General features: G+C 34.3%; 1 protein-coding gene across 2 annotated transcripts in view; it reads left to right on the forward strand.

Annotated features, from left to right (window-relative positions):
- Positions 1-18,764, forward strand: part of SGCZ (sarcoglycan zeta) — a 242,182-nt gene that overhangs the window by 168,059 nt on the left and 55,359 nt on the right. For both annotated transcript variants that reach the window (XM_072406195.1, XM_072406196.1), the window contains one exon: positions 13,740-13,841. In XM_072406195.1, coding sequence (XP_072262296.1) covers positions 13,740-13,841 — 102 coding nt within the window. The remainder of the gene's footprint in view (positions 1-13,739; positions 13,842-18,764) is intronic.

Genomic DNA, 18,764 nt, shown 5'->3' on the forward strand with positions numbered 1-18,764 from the left:
GGCATCTGCTAAATATGAAAGAAGAATTGATTTCTTAGGATATTAACAAATAATGTTGTTGTTCATTTACCTGTCTGGAGATTTTGCTATATAGTTATAAAAGGGGAAACAGCTGCAAGAAAAATTACATTATTCATACACAAGACATTTTCCAGTTCACCCCATTTATAAAATTGGCAATCTCTAGAAAAGTTTGCCACTTTTCAACCTGATCACTATTTTTATAATTACCACTAATTTTGCATTAGATAGCATCAGAGCCGATCATCAGAAAGCGTTTGCTACTTTGAAAGGGATTAGTTTACCTGTTAAATACACATTTCAAAAGAGTAGAGCTGTCATCAGCTGTCATCAAACAGCAGTTGTATTTGCTGAGCCCTAATATATCTGTCAATGCCAAGCAAAGAACAGCTCAACCTCTTTGTCCATCTAAAATACTGAATTTTGAGTTTTCATTATCTGTAGGCCTTAATTAGCAAAATGAAAAGAAATAAATGCTTGAAAAATATCACTGTGTGTAATGAATCTATATAATAAATGAGTTTCACTTTTTAAATTGAATTATTGAATTTTGGATGATATTCTAATTCAATGAGATGCACCTGTACATTTTCCAAGAGCAACTGTACTTTGACATGCCTCCTGTCTAACCATGCTCCTTAGCTGTCATTGCCAGGTGTCCAGACTGGCTGAGCTGTACAATACCTGTCATTATTAGGTATACCCTACAGGTATATTAGGGATAAGTTATGTCAACTTATATGTCAAATTGAAATTTGAATTGAGTTCTGGTCCAAAGTTTGAAAAGAGGTCAACTCCAATCTGAACTATCAAGCCAACGTTAAGTGAATTATTACAATTGATTAGCATTGGGTGTGGAGATTTCATGATAAAACTTCCCTATTGAAAAAAACAATACTGACCACAGCATCATGGCTATAAGCACCGCTTCTGTGCTTTGAAATATCTGTTTCTGAGAGACAGGTTGTCCATTCAGGTACTGCAGATTAGGTCTCTAATCTCCAACATTTTAGTGGTGGCCAGGAGTCATTTATTAACAGCAAATATAAATAGAATACAGAACCAGGTCATTCCGGCTTAGAAATGGTAGCCCATTTTATTGGAATGAAGGCTTTATAAACTACTGTACTGACTGTTTAATACTAAATATAAATTATCTTGTATAATGTTTCATCTAAATGTAGTTATACAAAGAAGCTGGCATGTAATTCACGCCACCTGTATGTATTTAGCACTGATATATCATTGTGGAGTGTGCTTTGATCTTAGGTCTTACTAATCCAGTGACCTTTCATCTGGGAGAAATTCAATACCAAAGATAACATGACCATAATTGCAAGATGTGACCCAATCTACACAGTGCAATACACTGCTTGTGATGTACTGTACCTTGCTACATAAGTGAACATCATGTCTTTTTATTGTCAAAATCACTGTTTGGAAATGCAATCTGTCCAGTACCTTAAACATAGAAGAATATAGGAAATACACTAAAAATAAAAAAGGAAAAATGCTCTGTAACCTTTGAAAAATCTATTTTTAAATAAATTATTAATACATTCCCTATAAAATAATATTGCTGCAGAAAAGTTTATTTTCTTTATAAATAAATGTAACTTGAATGGTTTAGGCTTGTTTACAAAGCTATTATTTAAAGGTTTGACTGTCAGAGGAAAAACACATTTTACTAAAATCCGTAAGACTTAAGTACTTTCCTTTATAGATAAGCCATTTATGGCCGTCAGTAGTCTTGGGAAATTGAGAAGAGGAACCAATAAATATTAGACAGTTCTGTGTAAATCACAGTTACACACTAAATGGCACTTTAAGTAGACGTAAAGGAGAAAAATGACTGGATTCCAAGGCTGCACTCTCAGTTCTTTATTCAGTTCAACTCCAAACCTCTACATCAGATAATGCAGCTTTTATAGAACTGCACGTAGATAAAAATTTTAGCAAAGTTAAATTTTGTCTCCCTGGCTATTTGCTGTTGAATTTCCTGATTGCTTGTTACATTCTGCAAAGGAAATTACTGCACAAACTTCCCTGTGATGGACTATTTTTTATCATAACTAGACATGTTTTATATTTTGTTGCTTTGACTAGAAAACAACATATGCCCATTCAGTTCAACCTTTATCTTGGAACAAAAAGCTTAATCAGAGGAAATAGCAACACAGGGATACTTTGCATTTAAGAAAATCTGTTAGCATTACATAAGGGGTAAAAAAAAAAAGTAAAGTTTAATCTTTAAATGTGTCTTCAAGGTGTTTTCGGAAGTACTTCTTGTAAGAAAAAAATTGTTCTGATGTTGTGGGACTATTTTAGCCAATGGAGCCAGTTTTTTATTTAATGATGCTGTTGTAGTGATAAATTACTATTACACACACTGTTACATTTGGATTTGGAACACTCTCCCATCTTCCAATCATTTGCCTACTGTGATATCAAGCAAGGCATTAACTGCAAGGAATTCTTATTTGGGTGCTATTGCATATCTCAAGCAAACACATGTCAACGGTGCCCCTTGATGTTAAGATAAAAAGCCGTTCTGGCTGCAAGACTCACCTCCTCTGCTGTGCTGCCCCTTTATTTTCTTTCTAAACTTTATTTTTATGTAATATGTAGATGTAATATACGAACAATAATAACATACCAGCAACCAATATTACACAAAGGATGAAAAGAAGAAACAATACATGTAAAGAAAAGGAGGCAATATGACCCCTATATTCCCAAAAATAACCATATTTTAAGGTTGAAAAAGAGAAAGAGGAGGCCTATCCTTGTAATTTTTTTTAACCACTCAATGTCCTTAGTCTTAATTAAAAGATGGCCTGGACTTTATGGGCCTGATTCATTAAAGCTCTTAAATTAAATTAAATTAAAGGCTTGAGAGGTTTGCTGGATCACCCAGCTTCATTCATGAAAGTGTATCCTCTCCAGCCTTGATGAGCTTTAATAAATCAAGCCCTATATGTGAAGGTGGCGTTACTACAACATGCTGTACTCACAATGGAATGATGAAGAGTGATGGCACCAGTGGCATTCTCTGCATCGAGTACTGCCCAGTGTGTCACATGACCTGCCTGCAGATGTGAAAAAAATAGAGAAATGATAAAATAGATACAGGGGCCTTTGGGGTTGATCTGCCTATGTTATTAGGGATATTTTGTAATGTAATAAAATATTGTTTAAAGTGAAACAGGTGAAACTGTATTCACCTTTAGTGTTCAATTATGTGTGATTAAAATTAGAAAGAAAAAGAAACAAGATGTTTGCTTGCACATGATTGGTTAATTAGAGAGCACATTTGAAATTCTAAATTAGCCAAATGAACATTTACCTGGCGAGGAGAGCATTCTCTAAATCACCAGCATTGTGTTTTTGTTTGGAGCTGGTGGACTGCAACATCTTAAATGTTTTCTGTAGCTTAAGAAACCTTAGTTGAAAAAAAGCAGCTGAGTCTGCCAGATGAAAATAAATAAGATATTAGTGAATTCAAAAGAGTAACTTTTGTATAGCATAAATATTCCAGCACTTCTTTTTCTAAAACTGGACCAGCTTGTATCCTGAAGATGAAGACATTGGGGTTGGCCTGCTGTAGGCCCACTCATAGAGCATGATTACAGCCCCACTTCGTCAACATCTTCAACACCATGTGGTAGCACTAGTGATAAAAGGCCCGCTCCATTGCATGTTGATCACACTATTGTAAATGTATTGCTTTTACATGTTTCTTTTTATACAGTCCCCTGTGTTTTTTTCAGTTAATTCCCAATTAAAGTCTTACAACCTATATCTCTATGTGATTGTTTTATGGTAGGAAATACCATTTTAGTGTTTTCTGGCTTCATACTTCAGTGTTGTATACTGGCATACCTGAGTAATAGGTACACTGCCTATCACGGAGCTGATTTACAGAATAGGGGAGAGGTCTTGTCCCACCAGTTCTGTTAACAATGCCGATTACTTAGAGCAGTAAGTCTAAGGCCTTTTTCACACTTGCCATGGGAAACAGTGTCCTTAGCAAATTCCTCACTGAAGCATCCTTAAATTATTACTTTCCTTTAATATAGACTGTAAAGGTTAAAAAGGTTTTTAAATGTCTTAGATTATAATGTTCTGCTATTGTATCTATTCATCAGAGCTAAGATTATTGAAGAATCTCTTTTTTATTCAATGTTTGTATAATAGGGCTTCTTTAGTAAATGCCACTGACTGTAAAATCTTGAGTATGATTTTCTTGGCATGAGTTAACTATTCATCTAGTTATATGGAGGATCACAAAAATATGACATCAGCATGATAGCAAATTCTTTATTCACATACAGTACATTAAATTAGCCCCTCTGGTGAAATTTCATAATAGTATCATTTAAATCAATGTAGCATCTAGCTTTAATAGGCTCTACCATCATCACTTAGCGGCTTTCATCTTTCCTATTTGTTTGAATGATAAATTTAGGCTATGCATGCATATTATAGATCAGTAGATAATCTAGTCTGTTTTATTCACGGTTTACTTTGATAATAACCAAATCACTTTATATTCATTGCATTTTCATTTACATTTGCAAGATTCTTATATAAGACAAATATTATAGTAAATGCACAACATATATCCAAACCCTGTTATTTAAAGGGGACTGGTCATTGCTGCATATACCATGTTGGATCGGTAGGTAAAAAAGCATCATAGCATAAAATCTGCTGGAGGTGAAAAACCTTGTAATATTTCAAGAATTTGCTGCATTATTTCTGCATAAGCAATTCACCAGGTGGGTGCTTGGGTACTGGTCCATCAAAACACCTGTCGTATTATAATATTGCAATCAGCTTGAAGCCAAACGTAAGCTACATATTTTAACATATTTATCCATGCATTTATTTTGACCTTTCCTCATTGCCACTCCTTATATATGAATATAATTTAAAAAACAGTTAGCAGTATTTAATATTATTAGGTTCCATTTTATGTAAAAGGTCACTCCTGCCAAAGGTGTTTTTTTTTTTTTTTTTTGTCACTTGAACCATCCACTGGCTAATACTACTAATATGCTATTGTGCCAAGATATTCTGGTTGTAACTCAAGTATTAAGGAAACAATTAATGCAGACACAAATTATTGCAGCTTTTTATTTAATAATAAAATCAATATTGTACATTTCATGAAGCCAAAATTTGGCTTTTGTATTTGGCTTACGTATTCCCCTATACAGCATTACTCTTGGCAAAAAGAGGGAGGGGCAAGTCTAATAGCCAATCAGGAGATTAGGAGGTAAAATGTGCCTGTCAAGGTGAAGAACAAAGTGAGGAGATGGGTGATCTCATAAGTCGTGTTGCTCTGTCATTGTCCAATCAGTAATATAGAGCTAGAGACTTGTATATTGTTATTTGGCTGATAAAACAGCTCCATCATGTGTGTTAAAAAAAAAAGCTGTTGCATTTAAAACAATATATGTTTTTTATTTCATATAAAAGGGTTGTCGACCACTTTTATCTATGTAAAACCTTTTAAAGTAAAAATGTCAAATTTAGGCCTGCTTTAAGGTTCAGAAATGTTAAAAACTTTTGTTGTATAATTGTGTTTTTATTGTTTTTATGCAAACTTGGATTTTAAAATAAACATTTAATACATAACAGAGGTTTCTCAGAGCATAATGAGTACGTTAAAGAGAGAAAACCTAGGATGGAGCTATTTAAAGTACAGAATGCTAACTGACACCGTGGGTGAGCCATTTGGTAAAAAATTAGTTATTGTGATGAATCAACTTTGACTAACTCACTTGAAAAATTCAGCTTGACTATTCAACATTCTATTTTAAAAATGTGCAACACTTTGCCTATAACTGCAAGGTAAGACGAGGGTATAACTAAATGAATATATTTTATACCATTTAACTTAAAGCCTAAACAATATATTGAGTTCACAGAATATTGTTTAGTAGAAAATAACCCTGAAATTTGTGTAGTGTTTATAACGTCTACCTTTGAGGTTAAAGCAGGAGAAAACACAACACTGAGCGAGCACATATGTTAAAAGTAGGATGCATTTGTTTTTCTTAAACATGATAAATTATACCACATACAAATTTGCATATTGTCTGCAATCTCAGCCTTTGGAGAACATGAACTACCATTGTCACCTTCAAAAAAAAATGCTTCTTCAATATATATTATAAAAGCAGAAAAAACTCATCTCATAAAAAGTTGTTTTTTTCATTACTTAATAGTACTGATGCAGCCAAAACTATACAGTTTTTGACTTTTGACTTATTATTCATGTTTTACACGTACGAGAATTTCTAGTGTATGTTATGTATAGGGTAAATAATGATATTTTAGCCAACCCCTACGTATACAGAGACTAAACTTGAATTTTTTATGTGTAAAGGATACACAAAAGAGAGGGTTTTTATTAGAGGGAAATTATACAGTCATACAGTTGCAAACTTTTTTTAGCCCTTTCTTTAACTGCATTAAAATAATGCAGCAAGGAGGGGTCTTACATTTTTCAAACCTAGACAATGGTTCCTATTATTGAGAAGCAAATTTTTCAAAATAATGTTGTCCTTTTGTCTCATTACCCAACGCGTTTCACCATACTGGCTTTCTCAGGGCATTTTTGGAATACTAAAAAATTACATTTAATGTCCTTGTGTTGTACAACATGTATGAAAATATAAATAACATAAGTATATATCAAAATAAATCAATACAAAGTAAAAAAAAATTCAAGGGGTCAAATAGTACTTGTTCATACTCATATCTATATTTAATAATGCCATCAAAATATTTTTCATGTTATATTGATGGATTACCCACTTACTTTCCAGTGATACCTTTGTTTGAAGACAAGAAACGGATAGGATGAGAGCGGAATCATTTTTGTGCCTGAAAATATAGTTTAGGGTATAAAAACTCTAAATGAAAAAAGTAAGCATGTATTAGGAATATTTATGTAGCAAATTGCATTCTAATGCAATACTTTAGCCATACTTTACCTGTCAATGGATGTGCATGGTCAGTAAAATTCAGCTAAAAAAAAAATCATAAAATCAGTAACTAGATATTTTGGTACAAATGCATCCGACATCTGACAATGCATGAAACGCTGTGGGCTCTACTTATAAATCATTGAATATGAAATTCACTGAAACATGCTGGTGGAGAATCTGCCATTGAAACACACAGAACCTGCAAGACCAGAAAATGTTTCAGTGAATATCAGATTTACTACTTTAGGCCCTTTAGGTATGAAATACCACTGTTTACTGTACTGTTACATTGTTTTGGTATTAACAAAATGTACTTTCCAAATACCAGAATCTTTATTTAAGTAATCAAGAATGCCATCCTTTTCCATGAATAAATTACATATATCTAAGGCTACCAGGAAAACTTGTGGTGGATGGACATACATACCCTGAGGCCAGCACATATTTTGACAGAGAAAGTTTGAACTTAAGCAAGTTTATTGTGAATACAAAAGAAAATGGACAGAGAAAGACATGTCAGCTATGTCAGTAAATAGCTTTTAGTTTTAGTGATTAATTAAATTCTCTTTAGCTGCATTTAATCAAGTATTACAGAGTTGGCAACCTTGGCAACTATTTTCTGGAACAGTCAGGTATGGTAATGTGACATTGTTACCAACTGTCCTATTCAAGAAAGTTCTCTTCCAGGGTCCCTTGCTGAAGAAATATTCAGCACTATTGGCTTTCTTGTCACACTGACATGTTTGCATGGCGCCTGAATCAGATATCCATAGGGACCGGTTACTTGTACAGTCTAATATAAGCAATTGCTCTGTGACAGAAAGGCCAAAGAATACAACAACACACCTTCCATCTGTGTTTTAATTACCAGCCAATGTTTTAATAACTATGTGAAGTATAGACTGGAATACATAATATTCACCTAAGTCCACCTAGCTCAGAATTTCAATACAGCTGTAATTGATTTGGCTTACTATGGAGGGCATGCAACCTTGCACACGGTATAGTCTTCCTCAGGCAATGCCCAGCTGGTTTTTTGAGATACTGTAGTTTTATTTAGGATCAGAAATCTAATCTTTATTTTTTTTAGTAATATTCTATTAATATCAAAAATATTGACAGTACAAAGCCATGGACAGTCACATTGTGCAGTCATCAGCACTTATTCCTAACTGCCCTTCAGCTTCTAATATACAATACAGCATGACATATCTCAGAAAGAGTGATAAAATTATATGTTTCGAAAATAGAGTCTATCATTAGAGCCACACTAGGCTGTAAGCCTTGTCCTGTGATGCTGTCAGCAGACTTTGTTTCCAATTTCTCTGAAAAAGAGTTTCTACTATACTCTAATGTCCTTCCTACTGTAATCTATTCTATATATGTAAAAAATAACATTTTAAAAAAGAATGTTTATGAATATATAGATCAATTTTTGCTCTTTCGAAATCTCTGCAAATATGCAAAATGAAAGCCATTATTGTAGTGAATGTGACATTTACCAATATTGCTTGCAGGTGAAACAATTACATACAATGAACCACATTCACTACTCGAAAAATATACCACCATGTATTTTAATTTGACACTAGCCCCTAATAGTAGCGAAATTCAGGTAAATCAGGTAAAAATTTGGTAAATGTATACAAAAATATAAGATTAAAAAAAAAAAAATTAGCTTTTACTGTAACTTCAATAAAAGGATGAGTATCCCATATAAAGTTGAGGCTGTTTAGATTCTCTCATACTTTTTTTTTATTGCTGTCTCTTTTGGGAAGATTTCTTTTTACTTAGCAACCTGATAAGTAATTTGTTTTTTATATATGAGCGATGAAGCTGACGAATTGGAATTCGATCCCAATTTCGGGAAAAATTCAATTCGCTCCAAATCGGAATTTCCTCGCGATTCGTTTTCCTGAAATGGCGGCTGCACGTCTGAGGGCTTTAGAGATTCCACTACGATTTTTGGGCACTACAGGGGATGAATAGAGACTTGTTCCCATTCATCACCTCTAGTGCCCTGTATTCTTAGATAGTGAAACTCTATCTAAGAATACATAGTGCAGCGCTGCAACCACAGTCGTGGTTGCAGTGCTGTGCTTCTCCTTTGTATTCTTAGATAGAGTTTGGGGACAAGTCCCCATTCATCACCTGTAATTCCTGGACATTGTAGTGGAACTGCAGAAGACTGCAGTTCAGTTTCCCACGTGACGTCACATTTTGAAACTTAACTGCAGATGACCTCTGCACTTCTACTACAATCTCTGGGCACTACAGGGGATAAATGGGGATTCATCCCCTTTAGTGCCCTGTATTCTTGGATAGAGAAACTCTATCTAAGAATACATAGTAAAATCACAGCACGGCAAGAGTGATTGTTGTTGCAGCGCTGTTCTATGTATTCTTAGATAGAGTTTTACTATCTAAGAATACAGAGCACTGCAGGTTTAATAAAAGTATCATCATTATTAGAGATGAGCGAATTTCTCAAAAATTCGATTCGGCCGGTTCGCCGAATTTTCCGAAAAGATTGGACAAGTCCCCATTCATCACCTGTAATTCCTGGAGATTGTAGTGGAACTGCAGAGGACTGCAGTTCAGTTTCCCATGTGACGTCACAGTGGCAAAACTGAACTGCAGATGACCTCTGCAATTCCACTACATTGTCCAGGCACTACAGGTCACTACAGGCACTACTGGGGACTTGTCCCCATTCATCACCTGTAGTGCCCTGTATTTTTACATAGATAAACTCTATCTAAGAATACATAGTAAAATCACAGCACGGCAAGAGTGATTGCTGTTGCAGCACTGTTCTATGGGTGTTCTAAGGAAGCCAATGTTATGGGTGTGCTTTGTTCTTTCTTCTTTTTTCCAACTAAAGATCTATCAGAAGATACTATCAGTCTTTCAAGAGTTTGCGGTTTTATAATCTGATTGGAGGTAAACTGCTGTGCTTTATTTGCCATGTACACACTATTTAAACTTATTGAGTGTTTTATGTTTATATATCAAACAAATGTGCATAAAATAGTCATCAGTGAACATTACAACCAGGGGTGTAGTCGTAAAAAGAGAAGAGGGGGCATGCACATTCCCACCTGTGCCAGCCCCACTACACCCCTGATTACAGCACATCTTTTCAGCTCAAATTGTAGAAACAGCTTTACCCTAGTAATACCACCCTAAGAGTTTCTACTATACTCTAATGTCCTTCCTACTGTAATCTATTCTATATATGTAAAAAATAACATTTTAAAAAAGAATGTTTATGAATATATAGACCAATTTTTGCTCTTTTGAAATCTCTGCAAATATCCAAAATGAAAGCCATTATTGTAGTGAGTCTGACATTTACCAATATTTCTTGCAGGTAAAACAATTACATACAATGAACCACATTCACTACTTGAAAAATATACCACCATGTATTTTATTTGACACTAGCCCCTAATAGTAGCGAAATTCAGGTAAATCAGGTAAAAATTTGGTAAATGTATACAAAAATATAAGATAAAAAAAAACTTTGTTTTTACTGTAACTTCAATAAAAGGATGAGTATCCCATATAAAGTTAAGGCTGTTTAGATTCTCTTATACTTTTTTTTTTTATTGCCGTCTCTTTTGGGAAGTCTTCTTTTTACTTAGCAACCTCATAAGTAATTTGTTTTTTATATATGAACGATGAAGCTGACGAAGTGGAATTCGATCCGAATTTCAGGAAAAATTCAATTCGCTCCAAATCCGAATTTCCTCGTGATTCGTTTTCCTGAAATGGCACGTCTGAGGACTTTAGAGATTCCACTACGATTTTTGGGCACTACAGGGGATGAATAGAGACTTGTCCCCATTCATCACCTGTAGTGCCCTGTATTCTTAGATAGTGAAACTCTATCTAAGAATACATAGTGCAGCGCTGCAACAGCAATCGTGGTTGCGGTGCTGTGCTTCTGCTATGTTTTCCTAGATAGAGTTTGGGGACAAGTCCCCATTCATCACCTGTAATTCCTGGACATTGTAGTGGAACTGCAGAGGACTGCAGTTCAGTTTCCGACGTGACGTCACATTTTGAAACTGAACTGCAGATGACCTCTGCAGTTCTACTACCATCTCTGGGCACTACAGGGGATGAATGGGGACTTGTCCCCATTCATCCCCTTTAGTGCCCTGTATTCTTAGATAGAGAAACTCTATCTAAGAATACATAGTAAAGTCAAAGCACGGCAAGAGCGATTGCTGTTGCAGCGCTGTTCTATGTATTCTTAGATAGAGTTTTACTATCTAAGAATACAGAGCACTACAGGTGATGAATGGGGACTTGTCGAATCTTTTCGGAAAATTCGGCAAACCGGCCGAAACAAATTTTCGAGAAATTCGCTCATCTCTAATAACGATGATACTTTTTTTAAACGTTTCTATACTGCTATCTTTATTAGTACTAATATGTGTTTTTTTTATGCATATGGTAAGTATGTTTATGTAATTGGTAAAAGTCAAACTTTTAAGAGAAAAAGTCTATAACGTTTCAGTCATTTAATAGCAACACACAATAATACATTAGAGGAAGATAATGGGCCTGATTTAATAAATCTCTAAAAGGCAGAAGAGGATACATGTTCATCAGTGAAGCTGGGTGATCCAGCAAACCTGGAATTGATCTGGTCAATGATTGAAAACAATTGCTAAAAAATAGCAAATGACTAAGAAATACATTCCAGGTCTGATAAATCACCCAGCTTCACTGATAAACATGTATCCTCTCTAGCCTTTTAGAGCTTTATTAAATCAGGCCCAATTTGTCCATAGGGGTGCACAAGTGTTTTAACAAGCTAGAGCAAGTGACAGAATCACATAGAGCAGAGTCTCATATTCTATGACAAACCTATATCTTCAATAATTGGGATTGTTAGGTCCTGGGTTACATTATACTACACCTTTTCAGTCAATTTTGATACACAGTAACACAAAGTGGGTAATGGAAATAAAATTAAAGTACAAAGCCAGAACCCATAAACAGATTCAGTCCCCAAAATTTTCTCATCTTCTGCTCTAAAGGAAGCCAATGTTATGGGTGTGCTTTGTTCTTTCTTCTATTTTCCAACTAAAGATCCATCAGAAGATACTATCAGTCTTTCGAGAGTTTGCTATTTTATAATTTGATTGGAGGTAAACTGCTGTGCTTTATTTGCCATGTACACACGATTTAAACTTATTGAGTGTTTTATGTTTGTATATCAAACAAATGTGCATAAAATAGTCAACAGTGAACATTACAACCAGGGGTGTAGTCGTAAAAAGAGAAGAGGGGGAATGTGCGTCATTGTTATGTAAACGTGCCTGCCCCACTACACCCCTACACTCAAAGAGGAAAAAATTCCCCCAGAGTGACGTCATGATACCAGAACCCGCCCACAGGCCCTGAGCCTGCAATTCCATATTGAAAACGTAGTCTGCGGCTCTGGCCGGTGCACCTCCCACCCCAGCGGGGTCCTTCTTCTGACCCCCTTGGGGGGGGGATCGACTGGCCAGAGCTGCTGACCACCAAAGAATTCTTTGCAATATAAGAGTGCCCATTCCCAAAAAATGTGAGGGCATGTCGTTCCCACCTGTGCCAGCCCCACTACACCCCTGATTACAGCACATCTTTTCAGCTCAAATTGTAGAAACAGCTTTACCCTAGTAATACCACCCTAAAGCACCAATAGGCGTGCACACAGGGAGAAGCTCCAATATACACTGTGCACTGTGGTAGGCCCATTCTACCTAGGCAAGGAGCAGGTACCATACAATCATTTGGGCAAACAAAGGGTCTTCACCCCTAAGTTTATTTAAAAGTTTTATTTAAAAAGCAGTAAAAAATGTTTAACTTTAACACAGGGATTTAAACATATTCTGGTATAATAAATCAACTATCCCCCTTTGCCTTGTGTCTTGTACATTATATATATGTATTTGCAAACATTTTAAACATTGGCTTTTCAAGTGCAATTCAATTCAACAGCTGCAATTCAAGATTGGTCATTTTTTCATTTAGGTATAGGGCCATCATCTTTTGGGTTAAATGTAAAGCCAATGTACATAGTAAATTCAATAATATTGCAAGCAGTTGGGTGGGGAAGGGTTAAAGGGACCTAAGAGAACATGGCTCCGCTCCTACAAAAATATATAAAACAGCAAGTTTTAGTTATTTTAGCAAAGCATTGACTGAATAGCACCTGTCATTCTCTTTGTCAACTGCATGATTTATTTTCATTTACAATGATAAGCAAACAGCAAATAAACTGTCAATAAAGGTTTGATATAGAAATATTGTCACACATTGCTACATTGTTTCTATGTCTAATTTAATCCAATTAAATGTTCCCATAGGTCTCTAATGCAATTTTGGCTACAATAATATGTTTAAGGGCATTACAATTAATTTGAAAATTTAGCAGTTATGGATTTCATTGTAAACAAATGGAAGCAGTAAATCAAATTTTGTACTATCGACAAAATTTCAATATCTCTCTATATATATTTATATATTGACCTATTTTTGTTGTGTAGAGTTTATATGAGATTGTTTTGTTGGGTCCTATGGAAACAAGTTCAAACAACAAAATGTAAAGTGCTACTTTTTGTGCTATGGTTTATAAAATAGTTCATCCTAACTAACTTTTTTCCTTTATAAAAGTAAACTACTATATTTATAAGCTTAAACTATTTTTTTCCACAGGATGGCATGGGCAATTTAAGAGTTACCAAGAATGGAATAAGACTTGAAGGTGTTTCTGAATTTCTATTACCATTATATGTGAAAGAAATACACTCTAGAAAGGTAGGTTATGACAATTTTGTGTTCTTTCTGCAGCATTTTTTTTATTATTATTACACAGTGTTTATGTAGAGCCGTCATATTATGCAGCACTTTACAAAGTCCATCGTCATGTCACTAGCTGTCAACTCAAAAGGGGTTACAATCTAAACTCAAATTGTTTTAAATCATAACTGCACACATCACAATTAGCCTGCTGTGTCCATGTGAATATGCCTTTTATGCCTAGATAAAACTACACAATAATTACAATGACAGGTAAAGTATGTTGGGGTTTTGGTGTAGTGGATGATGTTGCCTGCTGTAGCTACAGACTACTAAAATTGCTTAATAGCTGATTATTAATCTTTGTAACAAATTGTTGAGTAGTAGTATACCTAGCAAATGTTTTTTTTCAATTGTAACAATTGCTTTTTTTTAAATTTTGGTTTGAAAAGTTTATCCCCTGATAGCATTCTTCAGAGAAGGTCCCTTGCACCCTGTGTGCAACCAGCATTTTGTCTTCGGTGGTCTGACATGCCCACAATTGACGTAAAAAACAAGTGCAGGATATCCCACAATAGATTTGGAATAATTCAACTTTGCCACATCTTGGAAATTAAACAAATTTTGGAGGGAAAGGGGAGAACTAAGTGACTTTAAAGGCAGGAGGATATATAGAGAGGCTGAGTAGAGGGACACAGAAGGAAGCAGGCACCAACATCAAACAAAAGCTTTTTCCAAAAATACTAGAAATGTAAAAAGATTGTTCAGCATATCTATTAAGTGAAACATGTACTTGGTGTCTATATACGCAGAAACCTATAAACAATCTCTCTCATCATGTGCAGTGTCCTAATGTGAAGGTGCATACCTAGAATAAAAACACCCCATTTATAAAGAATTAATTAAATGGGACAACCATGTTCCTAATCAGCTTCATTTTTATAATTATAAGTCAGTTTGTATTAGCAGTTCCATGTGCTCATACCATTTATTTAATCACACTTTTGCTAAATCTGCTTTAATGACAATCTTTTTGTAACATCCACCTCCATTTAATAACGTATTATGGAGGTGGATGTTACAAAAAGATTGTATTTAAAATGGATTTTTGTAACATTATTTTTTGTAGAATAATTTCCTCCTGAAGAAGTCGACCAGATCCATGAAAAGCATTGACGATGTTTCATGCATGTGTGATTTGGATGGCTTTTTTGTACTGACTTGTTTTTATTATTATATTAAAGAATTTTTTTTTTAAGTTACGGATATGATGTAGAATTATCTCAATCTTATAGAAATGTACTAAGATATGTGAAATGATTGCCTTTAAAGTATCCCCCCTTTCTCTCCAAAATATGCCCACAATTGAGGCAGAGCTGGGGCTCTCCAGTCATCCAGTGGAGTGAACTTTGCAGATTGCAAAGCTATAGGTTTGACTTGGTGGAGTGTTGGATTTGGTCCCACTTGTATCATGCTGGCAGGAGACTTCTTTCTACTCAGTCTTTGGCTACTTTGTAAAAAAATAAGCTTTAAAAACCTTTTGTTTTGATGTGCCTGGAATGTATCCCACTGATATAAACTGGTAGTTCAGTTTGATTTTTTGGTCATCTTTGTAATTCTATGATATATTGTTAAAAAAACATAATATCAGTTACTGTTATCTATTACTTTACCAGTATTCTTTTTGTAGTGAGGAGATTATTTTAGTTTTTTTATTTATTAGATTTGATTTTTTTATATAGATTTTTTTTGTTGTTGTTGTGAAATATACCCCAAACCGTATCACATTCTTATTCCAATTTTTGTATTTTCAAAGTCTTATTAATGTGCATTTTCCTTGATAGTTTTTTACTTTGATTGAGCAAGTATGAAAAACTTATCTTTTATTTTGTTGACTCCACTTAAGGTTCCCTTAAAGAAACAAATGTATCATTCATCAAAAATCTTTGAATTTGGCAAGTTTAGAAAACACCTACTTCAGCAGAAATGTTTTTTTGGCTGTGGAATATGAAATTATTTTAATTTATGTTATTTTTGCTATATCTTGTTATATCTTTTTTTTAAAAGTCTTGTTGTGCATAGGATAAGTACTTTTGGAGTAATTTAGCCCATTGCTTTTGGCAATGACGCATGGACAGATTTTTTTTTTACCTTCTGATTTTCAATTTCTGATTCAATAAAACAATTATATCAAAGTAAAATCCACATCCAACTGATTGTAACCAATCAATTTTGGGTATGAAGTGATCAGGCCTGTTGTGTCCTGTGGACAGTTGATTACATATGATGTACATTCTAATATCTTTCTGCTAGAAAAAAATATTAGGAAGAACAGAATATTGTACACTTTTATGTGCAGTGTTTTGGGGCTTACCAGTCAAAAATTGATCTGCTCAGTAGGTTGAGAGCAAGTTGATAAAAATTTTACTTGCATGAACCAGCACTAAACGGATGCACAATGTAGATTGTTTTTTTTTTTTTTCTTTAAATTGCTTTAAAACAGATGCTATAAATTCTTAGATGTGTGTGAATATATTTGAATAATGCCTATGTTTTATTGTCCTTAGCTTTTTTCATATGCAAAATAAAAAACAAAACTAATTTTGTGCCAATAGCTGATTTTACAGACGTAAAAGTTTGGTATAAATAAGAAAGCCCTTTGTCTATCTGGTGTGTATGTAAAATCGCTCCACAGCTACAATAATTTAATACTGTGTACTTCTGACTTTTTAAGCTCATTATAGTACTTTGTAATTTACTGAAGGCCAAACCTGTGAATAGAGCTTTGGAAAAGCTTTTATTAATAAAGGTAATGCATTAGGCAGATTTATACTTTAAAATAAAACATTCAAAAATGACTTAGCTTCCAAGGGTCATTTTAAAAAGTAATGGCTTAGCAAATGTTTTAAAATGTATTAAGATTTAAGCATATCAGCGGCAAGCAATACATTTTGAATATATTATGACGTGTTCATTGGATTAGCTATGCTTTTATGTATAACAGTCAAGTTTTCTAAAGCAACTGTTTTTCTAAAGCTACTGTTACTACTAAGATAATACATTTGTGCTGCTTTAACAGGCTTTTCTGAAACAATAAGAAAAGGCATGTCTGTAAATCAAAAGAAAAATAACATCTGTATGCACCATAATACTGTATAACAGAGGCTGGGAAAACATTATCATTTCTGAGAATTTGATATATTATATTTAGAAAGAAAACATATGAATATTGTCCCATAGGAGGCATATAGCTTCAAATGAATCTTTCAGGTGTCTTTGATCTTTTTGGTTCATTTCCTTTATGTTTCATAAAATGATCTCCTTGTTATTCTTTGTTTTATTTTAAGCTTAGTTTTGCAAGAAATAAGACATCTAATGTAAAAAAATGTGCATTGCTTGAAACATATAATGTACATTTGATACTGCAGATATTGAATGAAAGTCTTACCAAAATGCTGTTAGGACATTTGGGGTTTTTTAGGTGTTGTGACGACTTCTATCTTGCAAAAAAGAGATCTGAGTTAGCTCCAACCCAATAACAGAAAACACAGCACATGAAGTGAATGGTTAACTATTACAATTTTATTGCTGAAAAGCTCCAGTTTATATATGTTATTACACAGGAATTGCCCACCATCCCAGACCATCCGGGAGCCCAACCCACCAGCTTCCTGTATCGGCCCCAGCTACGGCCTTACAACAAAATATTGCTTAGAACACTCCAAGGCCATGTGTGAAGATAAGATATACAAGAATTTGCAATCTTAGCAGAAAAACTATCCTTGCCTCGAAATTAAGGAGGTTTTCAAATATCATATTAACAAAATGGCTTTGATCAGGTCAATAATTGCTTACAGGGGTCAGTTCTGGAAATGAATAACTTTTACTTTCTTTTTAACACTTTCTGGACTTATGCAGTTTTGATGTTTCCTCCCTGTGAAAATGTAACAGATATTTCCTTTCATTTATTGTTGGAAGTGATGGTGCATTTATGTATTGACCGAGTGGAGAAGGAATGTGGGTTTAGCCTGGACACACAGACCTTTATATAATGTTAGGTGAGTCTGTTTTCATTGGGCCTGATTTATGAAAGCTCTCCAAGACTGGAGAGGATACACTTTCATCAGTGAAGCTGGGTGATCCAGCAAACCTGGAATGGATTTATTCAACATCATTTGCTATTTGCTAGCAAATGTTTTGAATCCTGGGCCAGATTCAGTCCAAATTTGCATGATCACCCATCTTCAATGATGAAAGAGTATCCTGTCCAATCATGGAGAGCTTTAATAAATAAGTGGCCATTATTGGAGGTATCCTTTTTTATTTATCTAAAAAATGTCAAAGGGAATTAATACTCTACAGGACATAATTTACTTAATAAACACATGAATGGGTAATTCTTGCAAAGTGAATTTTCAACACATTCACTGAAATAAATGAAATTTCCCATGAAGTGATAATTCCCTTTGCAAAGTTAAACAGCCTAATTACTTTAGCAAATAAACCCCAGTGACCCATTGGCTAAGATAATGGTTTATTGTTTTTTTCACTTATAATTATCATATGGTTATGCCATAAATAACAGTGGTTTAAAAGCAAAGTTTTGTACCATGTTGGTTTTTAGATCCTAATTTCTTTCACTTAAGCTTGGAAACCTCATATTACAATGTTCACAATTAAGTAGTAATAATTAAATTATTATTTTCGAATGGCACATCAGTGGGAAAAATATATGGCTGTTAAAATGTGGAGGGTCTATTTTAGAAACCTGGTAAAAAATGCAGAATGCACACATCCCCAAAATTCTATGCTATTTTGTGTGCCATTGTAAGGCCCATTGTAACTCCACCCAACACTACCTCAATGTCATACTTTGGTAACAGGAAGTGATGGGATGATGCTCTATTTCCACATTAGCAAGTGCATCTTTATTTAGGTAAA

The sequence above is a fragment of the Pyxicephalus adspersus genome, chromosome 3 (assembly GCF_032062135.1).
Source record: "Pyxicephalus adspersus chromosome 3, UCB_Pads_2.0, whole genome shotgun sequence".
Lineage (NCBI taxonomy): Eukaryota > Metazoa > Chordata > Amphibia > Anura > Pyxicephalidae > Pyxicephalus > Pyxicephalus adspersus.